The 15,151-nt window shown below is 46.4% G+C and overlaps 1 protein-coding gene across 1 annotated transcript in view; it reads right to left on the bottom strand.

Annotated features, from left to right (window-relative positions):
• The window catches only part of SNRNP200 (small nuclear ribonucleoprotein U5 subunit 200), a 46,088-nt gene extending 37,764 nt beyond the window's left edge, over positions 1-8,324 (bottom strand). Inside the window, exons 1-8 of the mRNA XM_088151864.1 lie at positions 8,142-8,324; positions 7,154-7,317; positions 5,956-6,127; positions 4,676-4,868; positions 3,201-3,256; positions 2,415-2,513; positions 1,998-2,150; positions 1,305-1,404 (exon numbers count right to left, since the gene is read on the bottom strand). Of these exons, the coding sequence (XP_088007990.1) occupies positions 1,305-1,404; positions 1,998-2,150; positions 2,415-2,513; positions 3,201-3,256; positions 4,676-4,868; positions 5,956-6,127; positions 7,154-7,317; positions 8,142-8,186 (982 nt within the window). The 5' untranslated portion in view covers positions 8,187-8,324. The remainder of the gene's footprint in view (positions 1-1,304; positions 1,405-1,997; positions 2,151-2,414; positions 2,514-3,200; positions 3,257-4,675; positions 4,869-5,955; positions 6,128-7,153; positions 7,318-8,141) is intronic.
• Positions 8,325-15,151: the final 6,827 nt, after the last annotated feature.

Here is a 15,151-nt window from a genome sequence, read left to right as displayed (position 1 = left end):
TACACCAATCCCTGCAAAAAAATCCTTCAGTGCACCAAAGTAAACTATCTACAACTCTTGGTTTAATTTCTAAAGCTTGCTGCAATTTTATCCCTTAAAATCTCTGGTGGGAGCCGTCAACTCCTTTTTTACAATTTGCTGTTTGGATGAGAGAGAAAAGAGTATGAAAAAGTGAGTATGAGAAATAAAGGGGTGTGTCACAAGGAGAGGGAAGCAGGTTCGCTCCAGCTCCAGAAATCAGTGTACACACACACACCAACCTTAAGGAAATGAGATTCACAACAGATGCAAAATATTGGCACTTAGGGGGACACTAATTTTGCAAACTGTATTGCTACTTGCTCCTCACTATGGTTTTCAAAACCAAGCCCATCCTTTTTTACTTAATAGAGCTTAATAATCTCCAACTATCCACATCAAAACATTCACAATTCTCCAATGTAATCTTCATAATCTATACCATTTTAAGCACAAAACCCAATGTTTCACACAGTGTCCCATTCTGACTGCAAAATGAATGTCTTGGGCAAACATTTCAAGCATGCTGATCCATCCTCAGCTCAAAACACTCTGTCACAAGCTCAAGACAGCCCCCCTCACACTCAGAACTTGCACTTGAAATTGGACATTCCGTGAAATTCTGTGCCCAATAGCTTAGATGAAACATTTAACATACTCTGTTCAAAACAGAGCAGAAAAATAGAAGCTTCTGCATTTGTCAGCACATTATGCTCTTACACTGAAGATAAAATTTTAAGTATCTTTCTTGAGGGACTGAAGAGTACAATTACTCTAAGAACTGTGGGTCACAGCCTAAAGTGCAATAGAAAAATGGCAGAAGACCAAACTAGACATCGTGTTAAGCACATGTATGTTTGATCTTCACATAGTTGGGGGATTTTTTAACCCTTTGCACGATGGTCTCCAATCCACACCGGGGGCCTGGATATCAGCAACTATTTAATAATTAAAACACAAACGTGCAAAGATAAAGCATCTCATCTAATTTGCCCTGAAGAACCTCACCTGTCCTAGGGTTAGGCTGCATCTCTTTTCAATCATTCTGCATGTGCAAAATGCTTAGAGAGAGAGAGAGAGAGAGAGAGAGAGAAAGAAAGAAGGGAGATCTCATTTGCTCTGCTGTTTTCAGAAGCCAGAAACAGCAAAAGAGATTCCTAAAGTCCAACGTGGGTAGAAATGAGAGAAACCCAAATCTCCTCTGCTGTGTATCTCAGAGGACCTTTTGTGACAAGAAGCCAATTCTTGAAGTCCCACAAAGTAACATTCCAACAACAAATACTCACTCATCATTCTGTGTTGCCTCAGCACTTTAATAAAGTCAAATGTGTTAAAACCCAGGAGCAAGACCAGCTGGTTCTCACATTCTCGGTCATCGCTGGCCGTCTGGGGAAGGAAGAGAGGAAAACAGATAGAGCCTGCGGTCAGTCAGTAACAATTTCAACTTATATGGAGAATTCAAATTACAGAAGGGCAGACAGGTCCACTTGGCAGTTAGGGAACAGAAACACAGGGCACTGCCTCTGACCAAGCCACATCTGCACTGGTTGGCAAGTGCCCTCCAGGAGTTTAAGCCCATTTTACCAGCCCTGTTTGGAGATACCATGGACCGCATGTGGGTCTTTCTGAATGCAAAGACAATGAATTTCCCTGTCTAAACTCAAGTCTACAGCACCCAGGGATACAAGCTGGGAGGAAAAATGAAGCTGGAGGATCAGGACTGGGAAGATGAAAAGTAGAGCTTTTCCCCAAAGCCTCCCGATTCCCATTTCCGGGATCAGAGACTGAGAAACTGATGTTGTGTTCCGGCAAAAAGATATAATTTCCTTCCTCTTTGAGTCAAAGGTTGAAGGAGCAAGTGGATATTTTATATGCATACATTTGTGAAGATATGTTGGGCTGTCCATATACATTAGCTGCAAACCACACAAAAAAAAGAGGATCAGAATCAGCCACCCAGGGTCAAGCAAACAGAACACCTTCAAGATTTCCAGCACTTCATCAGCCTTTTTCTGGGACACGATGGCATCGTCATAGAAACGGCTCAGCTGCCGTTGAAGCCAAAAGGCATCTATGTCTCTGGGATGCAGGTCTTTCTTCTTGGAGCTCATCAGCTCTCCTGAGGCCACAAGCTGGAGAGAAACACCATTATTTCTACAATGAGCTTTGCTAAAAACACCACCAAAGCCCAAATATACGCGTGTCACACTAGTAACATAGCATCTGCCTCTCTGATTCTTCATGAAATCTGAAAGTACTACCGACCTACATAGGAGCAAAGGATTCCCAAGTTATTGTGACCTTTCCCCACCACCAGGATTTTTTTTTAAAAAGCTACACGTTGCTAGTCTCCACTTTAATCAAACTGTAAAAAGTGCGTTTTCCTGGGGACTCACATTAGCTGAAAGTGTGCAGCGAACGACTGCTTCATCTCCTTCCAAGTCTTCATCAGATGCTTCATCCCGTACTTCACCATAGACATCCTCATCGCCTTCCTGTTGGTTCACAATGGCTCTTACTTAATAGTCCTTCCAAGGACAATTCCTATTTCTGCCAGGGACATGGCAAACACTGGGGAAACTGCTGATGAACAGGGTCATTGTTCAGGAAGCAGAAAAAAGCATGACCGCAACAGGCAGTCAAGGGTTCACATGAAGCCGAATCCTAGCTAGTATAGACCAGGTTTCTCTAACCAAAAAGTTCAGGAAGCACTCATCCCTGGCACCTCCATTTGTCTCTCTAATAAAGGAATGGGATTTGGCAATTATACTGGCTTGTAGGTAAACCAATCACCGAAAAAGGAACACAACAAGCAACTCAAAAAGTGGAATAGAGAGGCTGTCCACTGGAGCGGTAGAAGGTACAGACGTTATGACTGGACCTGGACTCCCCACGCTGAAATTTATTCAGCCATAAAGCTCACTGGGTAGTTTTGGATCAGTCAGTCTCTTTCTTAGCCTGATACACCTCATAGATTCATTGTGTGGGTAAAGTGGAAATGGATGACAGAAAGACCCACACTGCCTTTGCACTCCTTGGGGAAAAAACTGCAGTTCATAAGTTCACTGATCCTTTAACAGGAAGAAATAATTGACTATGCAACCTCAGACAAGGACAACATGCAAAATTGTTGGTGGATCTTCTCTCCTGACAATCTACAGCAAAAGAGCCCACATGCTCACCTCTTCGTCGGACTCAAACTGTACATTCACTCCATAAGTCTCATCAATGTTGTCATCTGCAAAGGAGGGCAAAAGTTTTTGGTGAGGAGGAGGAGGTCCCCTGCCCTGTACACCAGGGTCCTAGGCTTTAACTGAAAGAGCGGTGCTCCTAAAGGCAAGTGAACAGCAACCTCTATCGCTATTCAGACCAAGCAGCAGGCAGGCCTGTGCACTCAAGTCAATTACCTTATGCCATCCCTGACCCACATTTATGGTGCCAGTAGCAGAACAGAGATAGGCCACCCCTGCAAATCCAACTACCAGGATTCCTCATTGCAAACCAGACCCTTGGCCTGTCTTCTTTCCCACAACCAATGGAAGGCAGACATCTTTACTTCTAGGAGTGGAGATACTTGTTCAGCCCAGGGATAACTTCCCTTCATTGTTAGTGTTCTAAGCAGGGCATACCAGTGATGGCCGATCCATCACCTACTGAACTTCAAAGGAGGTATGCTGGCTCAGAATAAGCCTCTTCACCCAATTTTCTGTGTCACACAGTGGCCCACTGCCAGATTACGTGAGAAGCATCAAGCAGAACATATGGTAATAACCCCCTCCTCCTACTGCATGAGATTCAAATAACAGAGTATAGCCATCAAGGACTGCCCAGCCTCCAAGAATTTATCCAAAGTGGCTTAAATTAGTGCCATCACCACCTCTGGTAGCAGGAAATTCTTAGCCACACGTAGTTTCAAATTAATAGATAACCCAATTTCTAATTTTACAAAAAAGGAGGCCAAACCTATTCTCTATGACCTGCATGACTCAAACTTATCTCTCACAAATCTTTCTATTAACTTGTTTCTAAACTAGTTGGACTAAACTTGGGACTCCCAAAGTCCCTTCCAACCCTGTGATTCTATGATTAAACTAAAAAACCTTCAATGCTATAGGTTTCTTAGCATGGTGGCTGCTCTATCCATTAATCACTTTGGTTGCCCTTTCTGTATTTTGTCCACATTGGGATCTGATTTTGGAGGTCACTCTCTCCCTCACACCATGCTTTCAGCCGTGAACCTAGCCCTTCCTTCCCCAGCTGGAGTTTCTACAAAGTTCCCTATCTTCCCAGTGCAATAACTAGGCTTGCTAAAAGTCTCCTATTATCAAAGTTAGCAACAGAGCACCAGCAATAGTCCAATCTTTAAATGTTTTTCAAAATGTACAGATCTCATGATGGAATCATCAAAATCTTATAAGATTAACCATCTTGGAAGCTTTGGGCCTTTTCTCTGCGACAAGTCATCCCCCCCCCCCAACTAACAATAAGGCAAACAGAATTTGTACACGTAATCTCTCACCACCACATCCTATTGGATCAAATCAAGAAAATCACAGAAATGGTACTATACTGTAAAACTGCCCTCTCCCCAGGATGAAACAGTACTGTCCTAATTCAGAGAGCAAAACCTAAAAGGAACCGAGGCTGCAGACTGTACCCATGTTCTGGATTTCCTTGTCTCCACCATAATCTGTGATCTTCTTGCCCAGGTTAACCAGTACATGGTAACGGGTGTCATCTGTCTGCCCCAGCAAGAGGTCAATTTCTTTTCGCCGTTCCTTGTCTCGTAGCTTCTCATTTTTCAGGACAGCAAGGACTTCATCGGCAGCTCCACAGAGAATGTCTCGGGGCTGCAAATAATGATGATGATGATAATGATGTTGATAGCATTCTTTCTAATACTCAGCTCAAGTGATGAACGCCTTGAGAAAACTGATCCTAAACCATGAGACTTAGTTGTGGGACTGCATGCTCCCAGGGATATTTGCCTGCCTTATGTGCTCCAACAGGGAGGGCCCAATGTCACCTCAAGGGATCCAGGAGGGTTCTTATGGTGGTCCTTGCCCTCACACCCCTACCCCCATATATGGTTATTCCCCATCCTGCAGGCCTTTAGAAAGGCAGTTAAGACCTGGCTGTTTCCCTGGCCTTTGGGTCAGGATAAGCAGAGTTCCCAATGTGATGACTTATAGTATATTTTAGTTCTGATTGCTAGTTTATTGCCTGAGTTGATTTTTAATGATATATGTTGTTTTCATTTGGTAACTGTTATTTATTTTTTTGTATGCCACGTTGTCTGAATTGGGGAGCTATATAAATGTTTCAAATAAATAAATAGCCACTGAAAACTAAAACACAAAATAATTGGAAGTAATTATTTGGTAATACTTCAACTATACCTCCACATGATCACAGTTAAAAAAACAACAACAACAAAACTGAGTTCAGACACCAGGAATCATATCTAAAAATGCCTACTGTAAAGGGCTGGGTTACATTATCCTTCAGAAGATAACAATAATCAGGCACGAAGTTGTTTTCTTTAGCAGTGTGTGTGAATATTCAACATCTCAACACCACTAGAAAAAACAATGGATCTCCCATACACCAAATTAGCTTCCAGTTTCTACACTGCACCAAATGATATGTTCATTTCACTCAGCTGGTAGAAAACAGCAAAAAATAAAACAGTTGACTATCTCAAAGTGGTTACTGATATCTCTATTTTATTTATTGGCCACCCAACTCCAGTGGACTCTACAGGAGTGATAAAGTACTTCACAAACTGATCTAATTGTGTTTCTACACAAGACCCCAATGATGATCTCCTATAGCTTTTGCACAACAGTGCAAACACTGGATGCAAGGTAGGGGAGCTTGTACTCAGCCAAAGCTCACACAGGACAAACACCTTCACACCACCTGCTTTTCACTCACTTGATCACCAAGAGCTGCCTGAATGAAGCTCAGCAAAACTTCATAGGTTTCCCGAGTCTCCTTGGTTTTGGGTTTGTAGATAATTCCCACCATCTCATCAATACCCTCAGAAAGCAGTGTGTAGCCTTTCATCTTGTTTATGTCATGTCTGTCTTCATCACGTTTGCGCCTCCTGGAAAACGGGGAGGAAGATTAGGTAGCAGTTAGAAAAGATACAAGAATGCCTATGTAGCACACAGTCAGAAAATTCATGCTGAGGATCCACATAACATATACACAAAAGCACATTTTCTCTCTGTCCCAACCAAAACTATTCTGATATGAACAGCATTTTAATTACTCTGTATTCAGTCCAGTATCTTCCTCTAGAACTGCCTTGTAACTAGAATAGCTTTAAACATCCATCCTATTTTCCCCCCATCCTCTCTTTTGGTAGCAATAGCCTTATGACAAGTTATTGAGAAACTGAAAGCCTGTCCTCCCTTTGCATTAATTGGATTATCCTGAAAAAGTATCATCCAGCTATGATTTACGGTAAAAAAGTATGTAAATTAGTTTCTTCCTCCATTAACCAATTTGGCCAGGACTGTTTTTTAATATGCAAATGTTCTTTACTGATAATGGGATAGCTGGCATACTGTTATACTACCGTGCTAGTGCTTGTGCTAGTGTATTTCACAATTATAACGTCTTTCTATCTCTCTCAGATCCCCAAACATACATACATACATACATACATACATTTATTAGATTTGTATGCTGAAACCCAACCCTTATCATCTCAAAACACAGTAACAATCTTCTTTTCCTATGTACAGAGGGACATTCTCATTAGGTCCTCTTTATCTCTCCTCGCAATTTTCTCTACCCCAGCCTTCAACTTCTATCAATTCAGCCTACTGCCTAATCAGAATTCTTTCTTCAGCATCTCCAACACAAGAAAACTCTAGCTGGATCTTGGAGAGTGAGGTTTTAGTGCCGGCCAAACTGAGAGTTTTCCAGACTCTCTCAGAAGCTGATCTGGAAATGTTTAATATTCTGAACACGGTACACTAGCACATCAGCTTGGCCACCTTGCAACAGAAACCTCAGGATCACAAGCAGAAGATGCAATGAATGTGTCAGATCCATCCTACTCTAGAATTCAGTCAACTAATTATGATTTTTATAGGCAGCAAGTACATAATTATTTGCTTACTTCGCTCGTCTCTCCTCCTGCATCTGGGGTTTGGTCCTTTGGGCCTTATCACCCATGCGGGTGCCCTCCAGCTTCCCAACCAATGACAGGACCTCTCCTGTAGGTTCATCACGCCTGGTCCGGTCAATCAGGGACCGGTCAGCTTGAAGCACAAGATTAGAGTTCTGAAAGAATCACAGTGGAAACAGACAAGAGGAAAGGGAAAGAGAGAGCTCAGAAAGATGGTGAAGGCTACACAACGATTTGTTTCAAACGTTCCCTTCTAACATTTGGAGTCAGGCGGTGCCTAAATCAATTAAATCAAAATCAAAATTAAATTAAAAGGTACATTTTTGGTGCTGTCATTATTTGTACCGTTGCCCTGAAATTAGTTAATCACTACAGAATTGCAAGAGCCGGCAGCAGCAGCATGTTAGGACAGTGTTTTTCAAACCTGGCCCCTTTAAGAGGGGTGGACTTCAACTCCCAGAATTCCCCAGCCAGCCTGGCTGGCTGGGGAATTCTGGGAGTTGAAGTCCACCCCTCTTAAAGGGGCCAGGTTTGAAAAACACTGGCTGAGGAGGAGGAGTTCCACCGTGGGCTCGGTGGAGGAACCCCCATCAAAGCTTCCCAACTGACGGCTGGACACATCCAACCCTGGGAGTCCCCCCCGTGCCCCACTCCTCTGGGTCATCGCATCCAGGCTGCTTTGGGAAGAGCCTGCTTTCCCCTAACGAAGAATCCTTATTAAACGTATTAAATTTAGTCCTGCCCTCCGGAACAGAGAACAGGTCCGACCTCCCTCCCGGTGCTTCGGGCCCCTTCGGCCTTCCCTTCCCTTCCCAAGGCCGGACCCGGCCGGCTCCTTCGACCCCCTTCCCAGAGCCCCGGTCACCCCAGCCCGGACAGACGGCCGCCCTCCGTGGAAGCAGGCCTCCCTCACAGGAGGGTTTAACCGCCCGCTCGCTCAGCCCGAGGAGACCCGCAGGCGGCCCCGGCCCGCACTCACCGCTTTGTACTCGTACTGCAGGCTCCGGGCGGTCACGTCCGCCATGGCGGCTGCGCGGGGGCTGCCGCCGCTCCTTCCTGCACCGCGGCTCGGCCGGCCCTCCTCCGCAGCCCCGGCCGCTTCCCCGACTTCCCCGGGCCCCTTCCGCCCAGCGACGCTTCCCTCACGCACACGGCGAAAGCGGAAACGCTTCGGGCCTTCCGCTTCCGGGGCACCCCCTTCAACGGCGCCCGGAAGAGGCGGGCCCTAGAGGAGCCGCCCCTTGGCCTGTGCGCGGGACGTGCGGGTTTCTTTCGGCGCCTCGGCGCCGCGGTTTCGCTTTCCCGTCGCCCGCTGGGAGGGGCGGCGGCGATGGCAGCGCGACGGGCGGGAGGACGGGCGGGCGGGCGGCCTTGAGGCCAAGGGCCCCGCGGAGGCGAAGTGCCGCCGCCTCGCCCAGGCCGCCCCTCGGGAGGAGGAGCGGGGCGGCCCAGCAGGCCGCCAGGGACCTCCAGCCCAGCTGACAGCCCTGCACGAAGCTCGTCGGGCCGCCGTTCGCGATCTCCGAGTCCTGGCAGGGGCCGGGTGGAGCATCGCGGCCACTCAGCCGCGGCCCCTCGCTCCTTCCTCCCGCCGCAGCCCCGCTCGTGGCTCCAGGCTCCTTGGGCGCGCCGCCCGCCGTGCGGGGCACCCCGGGGGTCTGCTGGGGTGGCGCTGGGCGGCTGCGTGACTCGGCCAGCAGAGAGGCCGCCGCTCCTGGAAGGCGCCAAGCTGGGTTGCACTTCGGGCAATCCTCTGGCTGACTCCCCCCAACAACCCTGCAGGCTCCGCTGCAAGAGTACCTCCCGGCACCCAACAACTTCGGGCTCGGGGCCAGTCACCGTCGCCCAGCCCAGCTCAGCCCACCCCACAGGGTTGTCGTGGGAAAGACAGAAGACGGAGTGTTGTGTATGCTGCTGTTTGGGTCCAGCCAGTCGACCCTAATTACCAGGTTCGGGACTTGGTGAGAAGTGAACAGAACACCAAGACGAAAATCAGACTTTTTATCCCTTTATTTCAGAGCTCTAAAGTTGGAGACTCCCAGCGAAAGGAGGGAGTCCTGATTACATATTTTACATAGCTTATATACGTTTTCTTCACAGGATCTACGTGACAGTTTAAACAAAGAAACCAGTTAACTTCTTACAAACATCTGTTTCACCAGGTCATGCTGACTTCAACCAAAGATGGACATCCTTCCAGCTATACATTAATTATTATTCATTATCCCTCTTAAACTTATCTTAACCCCATCTCTCTTCCCCTTCCCCTATCAGGATAATAACATTACAGGCATATAGATCTTGCATGTCCTGTCAGTTGGCCCAGCCCTGGCCCCTTATCACACTGACCACAACTGGTCTCTCCCATCTCTTCTATAGGATCAAGGAAATCACAAATCATACAACCATTCTTATCTTCAAGGGTACAATGAAAGCATTAAAATAGTATAGCTATATTTAAAGCTTAAAGACTACAAAAACAAGCAAGGGAGTTACAAGGAAGTCATAAGGCACATGACTATCTTTAGAAATTGCATGGGCATGTCAGTGGGAAGAAATATATCACTCTTGACAAGAACACTGAACACAGTTTCTATCACAGATGCACACATTCTCATATGCTGTCCTCCCACTCATGTCTTCATATGCAGGTACAACTTCCACATACTCAGGTCCACTATCAAATTCAGTCCCCATCACTGCCTTGAGTTGTACAAAGTAAAGGCGGAATAAAACATAACATAGTATAACATAACAATATAAATATATTTTAATGTATTTTACTGTTTTTAGCTTTGTTGTACGTCAGCCAGAGTTGCCTGTGGTGAGATGGGCAGCTATATAAATTGATTTAATAAAATAAATAATATAACAATCAGGCCCGACAGAAGAGGTATGTTGCGGGTCCCGTCTGCCAAAGAGTTACATCTAGTGGGACCTGGGAGACAGACCTTTTCTGCCATGGTGCTGTGGAACATCATCCCCCCCGAGGTGAGATTGGTCCCATCTCTGCTGAACTGTCAGGAGTCCCTCAAAACCTGGCTGGGCCAACAGGCCCAGCAGTTGCATGGGAATGGTGATCTGATGAGGTGGCTCCGTTTGTAACAGGTGATGCTCTCTCCAAGCCTTTTAATACTGATTTTAATTTTTGTATTTGTTGAATGTTTTTCAAAATGTTTTTTATGGTTTGATTGTACGCTGCCCAGAATCATGTTTCGTGAGATGGGCAGCCATATAAATATGATAAATAAATAAAAAATAACAGCCATTTATAATCCCCGAACAAATGGAATGTCACGCCCAAGTAGAACAGCTATGGCTCATTTGCAAGGTGCTCCAGGGATAAAAGTCACAGTGAAGAACCACTCCTAGATGACCTTGAAAAAAGTTTTGGAAGTACAAAAAATCTCAGAAGGAAGCAAAGAGTCTGGACCATTTCCATAGTGTTACAAAAAGCAAGCAAGCAAACAACACTTAAAACCCTACCTGGATGTGACTGCATAGTTGCTGGGATTGATGGGAGCAGTTTCAGCTCTTGAGGCCCAAAGATGTGGACAAAATGCTTGTGGCTCTGTGTTTATTTGCTGTCTTATCACTTTCGTGGCTGATTCGATCTAGCTTGAAGTCTGGACAGGATAGGTCCAGAGTATAAGCGATGCATCCTTATGGGAGAGGCAATGTGGGAAAAAGCAGTGTGCCTGATCCTTAAAAAAGGCACTCTGGATTCTTGGTTCTTAATCATTACTGTCCAATTGCTTGCTTGCTTATACTGTCTTTCTAAAAAAGATGTTTGAGATAATAATGGCAAAGTGATCCAAGGGGAGGTCTACAGCTTTCCACGTCATGGTCAGATCACATCCTGGTGACCCTGAGTTTCTCCTATACCACCCCCTCTGCAGGGAGGCCGGACTCATGCAATTGGTCCGCCCCTGGCGCCTGATGGACCCATCAGGGTTTCAGAGGGAGCTGGGGGATATTCCCGCGGATCTGCTGCACAATCCAGCGGAGGCCTTGGCTGCTGCCTGGAATAGGGAGGCAACCGGGGCCTTGGACAGGATCACGCGTATGCGACCTCTTGCCACATCGGCCCCGACACTCCCCGTGGTTTACCGAGGAGTTGAGGGTGCTGAAGAGGGTTAAGAGACGTCTAGAGCGCCGCTGGAGGAAAGCAAAGACCGAATCCAACCGAACACAGAGCCACTATCAAGGCCTACCTTGTGGCAATAAGAGCGGCGAAGCTCTCTGCCCTTATTGTGTCTGCAGAATGCCTCCCGGCAGCCCTGTTTAGGATCACTAGGTCCTTCCTTGGTAAGGGGGATGTGGGGGTTCATTTGCAGGGCCATGCAGAGGAATTTTTGGAGCATCTGCAGAACAAAGTCACTCGGATTCATTCCAAGTTAGACTTCAAGTGTGAAGCAGGGTCTCGGGAGATACCGGGGGACCGTTCTTACCCAGTTATCTGGGAACAGTTTGATCCTGTTGCTCCTAAGGAAGTGGACAGGATCCTGGGGACTGTGAAGGCCACCACTTGCCATCTTGACCCATGCCCCTCCTGGCTGGTGAAAGCAGCTCGGGAGGTGACGTGGTTGGATCCAGGTGATGGTTACTACATCCTTGCAGGAGGGAGTGTTTCCAGCTGCTTTTAAGAAAGCATTGGTGCACCCCCTCCTCAAGAAACCCTCCCTGGATCCTACTGTGCTGGACAATTTTCATCCAGTCTCCCACCTCCCCTTTTTGGGGAAGGTGGTTGAGAAAGTGGTGGCATCACAGTTCCAAAGGGTTCTGGAGGAAACAGATTGTCTGGATCCCTTCCAGTCAGGTTTCAGGCCCGGTTATGGAATGGAAACGGCATTGGTCGCACTTATGGATGATCTCTGGCGGGAGCGGGATGGTGGAAGTACAACCATCCTTGCTGTCCTTGATCTCTCAGCGGCTTTCGATACTGTCAACCACGGTATCCTATTGGGATGGCTCAGGGATTTGGAGGTGGGCGGCACAGTTTTGTGCTGGTTCACCTCCTTTCTCCGGGGCCGATCCCAATCGGTGGTGACAGGGAGCGAGAGGTCCCATCCTCCCTCGGTCTCTCCTTTGTGGGGTGCCGCAGGGTTTGGTTCTCTCTCCACTCCTTTTCAACATCTACATGAAACCGCTGGGCGAGATCATCCGTCATCATGGGATGAGGTATCATCAGTATGCTGATGATACGCAGCTATATATCGCCATCCCTGGTGAAGTAAGTGATGCCGTGACTGCTCTCTCGTGGTGCCTGGAGGCTGTGAGGGTCTGGATGGGGAACAACAGGCTTCGGCTGAACTCTGGTAAGAGGGAGTGGCTATGGGTTAATGGCTCCTCTGTATCTGGGATTTTGTCATCTTTGGTGCTGGATGGGGTGGCACTGCCCCAGATAGACCCAATGCGTAATCTGGGGGTCCTCCTAGACTCACGGCTCCTGCTTGAGCCGTGGCCAGGAGGGCCTTTGCACAACTTTGGGTTGTGCATCAGTTATGCCCTTTCCTGGATCGGGATGCCCTTCGAACAGTCACTCATGCCCTTGTTATCTCCCAGATAGACTACTGCAATGTGATCTACTTGGGGCTACCCTTGAAGAGTATCCGGAAGCTACAGCTGGTCCAGAATGCAGCTGTGCAGGCTATTGTCGGAGCCCCAAGGAGGGCCCATGTTACACTGATGCTCTGCAAGCTGCATTGGGTACCAGTTTGCTTCCGGGTCTAATTCAAGATGTTGGTTATCACCTTTAAAGCCCTACATGGTATGGGGCCAGGTTACCTGAGGGACTGCCTCTCCCCTATGACTTCAACCCGTCCCACCCGATCACACAGAGAGGGCATGCTTCAGACCCTCTCAGTAAAAGAACTTCGATTAGCGGGGTCCAGAAGGCAGGCCTTCTCTGCGGTAGCCCCCGCTCTTTGGAACATCTTGCTCCCGGAGGTGCGATTGGTCCCCTCACTCCTGGCCTTCCGAAGGGCTTTGAAGACCTGGTTCTGCCACTTGGCCTGGAGTGGGGAGGGAATACCTCAAGCATGGGGATGGCTAGGCCCATAGAGGCCTCCTGTCTTCAGCCTCAGATTTTTCATTTTCTTGGACTCTCCCTTTTTTAGAAATGTTTTTAAATTGATGTTTTATGTATTTATATATATTTATGTTTTTAATGTTCTGTGTGAGTTGCCCAGAGTTCCCCCATTGGGGGGAGATGGGCGGGGGAGAAATTAAATAAATAAATAAATAAATAAATAAATAAATAAATAAATGCTGTGTAGATGCTTTTGGAAGAAACATATTGGATTCAGGTCTGGTTATGGCCTCAATTGACCTTGATCACCTAATGTATGACCTTCATAAAGAAGTGTCCATTCTCCTTGATTTCTCAGCAGCTTTGACCAGGATATCTTTGTAGACCACCTCTGTGAGCTGGACCTTAAGGGCATTCATTATATTGCAGTTGTTCCACTCTTCCTTACGTGCCAGGTTCAGAAGATAGCATAGATGATCATCCTTGGCTTTGGGACAGTTAAACTCTGGGATTCCACAAAATATCACTCTGACCTCAGTGCTGTTTACATCTATATGAAGACACTTGGCATGATCATCAGATTTGGCATGAGATACTGATGATATCTATTTCTCTGTTATCTTTTAAGACAAGGGAAACTGAAGGCCCTGGACCAGTTTATGGATGCTAAGGTGGATAAGGGTCAACAGGCTGATGATGACTATCAAGAAGATGGTGGCACTTTAATTAAGCAGTTTGCTTGCTTTGGATATGGTTAACCTCTCCCTGAAGGAGCAGCTATATAACCTGACATTGGAGCATGGATGTTAATGGGAGGAAGCTGTATGACAAAGTAGACTCATGATGCCAATTCTACTTACTGTTAACTTTACTTACAAAAGAAAAGTCTTGCAAATGTTCTGTCTGGACAAGGAGCCATTGATAAAAAATCTTTTTAAAAAAACATTGACTCCATGGAATGTCTTTCTTCTTTTCCAGCTTGTCTTCCCCACACATGGACAGGTACATCAAGACTGGATGATTGCAATGTGTGGTACAGGAGGCTGCCCTTTAGGCTGGCCTGGAAGCTATAACTAGTGCAAAATGCCACAGCTCCTTTGCTGAAGGAGGTAACCCACCATGGCACTTCTTCAGAAGGCACTGCCTTAGCTGCCATAGTGCCGCCAAGCTGAGGTCAAGACGCTTGTTCTGATATCCAAAGCCCGTGATAGTGAAGAATATAGATGATTGGCATACGGTCTGCTGCCTAGTTCTCATGGGGATGTTCTCTGGAGGGTGCCACATCATTAGCCAGGTGGTGACCCAAATTTGCTATGTTGTGATCTGATAGAGGGTATTCAGTCCTCCACTTATGGAATCCCTTCACTGTTCCCTTATGTTGTATTTGTTCATCCAACTACTATTGTTCTGTGTTTTTAGATATTTAATTAATCGTTTCAATAACCTTTTCATTCATTTCAGTTGAACTACAGCCCTTTTTATTTGAAAAAAAAATGAAAAAGCAGGATGCAAATGTTGGAAATAGAAAATAAGGAAAACCCATTAATGATTTAAAAAGTATGTACATTGTTAGACAGGGCTGTTGCTTGACATTCCAAGCCATAGGTCATTTGATCTTCTGTGTACTCGCTCAGATGTTATGTTTGCTATTCCCAGTGTGAGCAAATAAGCATGGAGAAGATAGGAATCTTAATGAAGCAAAGTTCTTTGAGGACATGTCACATTGACCTCTTCCAAATGGACTGAGAGGGACAAGATGTCTGTGTGTCTGTGTCTGTGTGTTCCCTGGTCCCATCACTTCCTTTGTAGTGGGAGTATAAAATACACTCCTAGGATTCTGTCAGAGACTCTATTCCAAGAGGCTGATGACTTGATTTCAGCAGAGATATTTTTAGATCTAACCAAAAGGCCTCCTCAATTCACCAGTAGCTGACATGCCAGAAGAATCAAAGCCAAGT

This window comes from Python bivittatus, unplaced genomic scaffold (assembly GCF_059951505.1).
Source record: "Python bivittatus isolate LINGU-HERP-01145 unplaced genomic scaffold, Pbiv_v1 ctg000680_np1212, whole genome shotgun sequence".
In the NCBI taxonomy this organism is placed as follows: domain Eukaryota; kingdom Metazoa; phylum Chordata; class Lepidosauria; order Squamata; family Pythonidae; genus Python; species Python bivittatus.
This window is presented reverse-complemented; position numbering and strand designations above follow the sequence as displayed.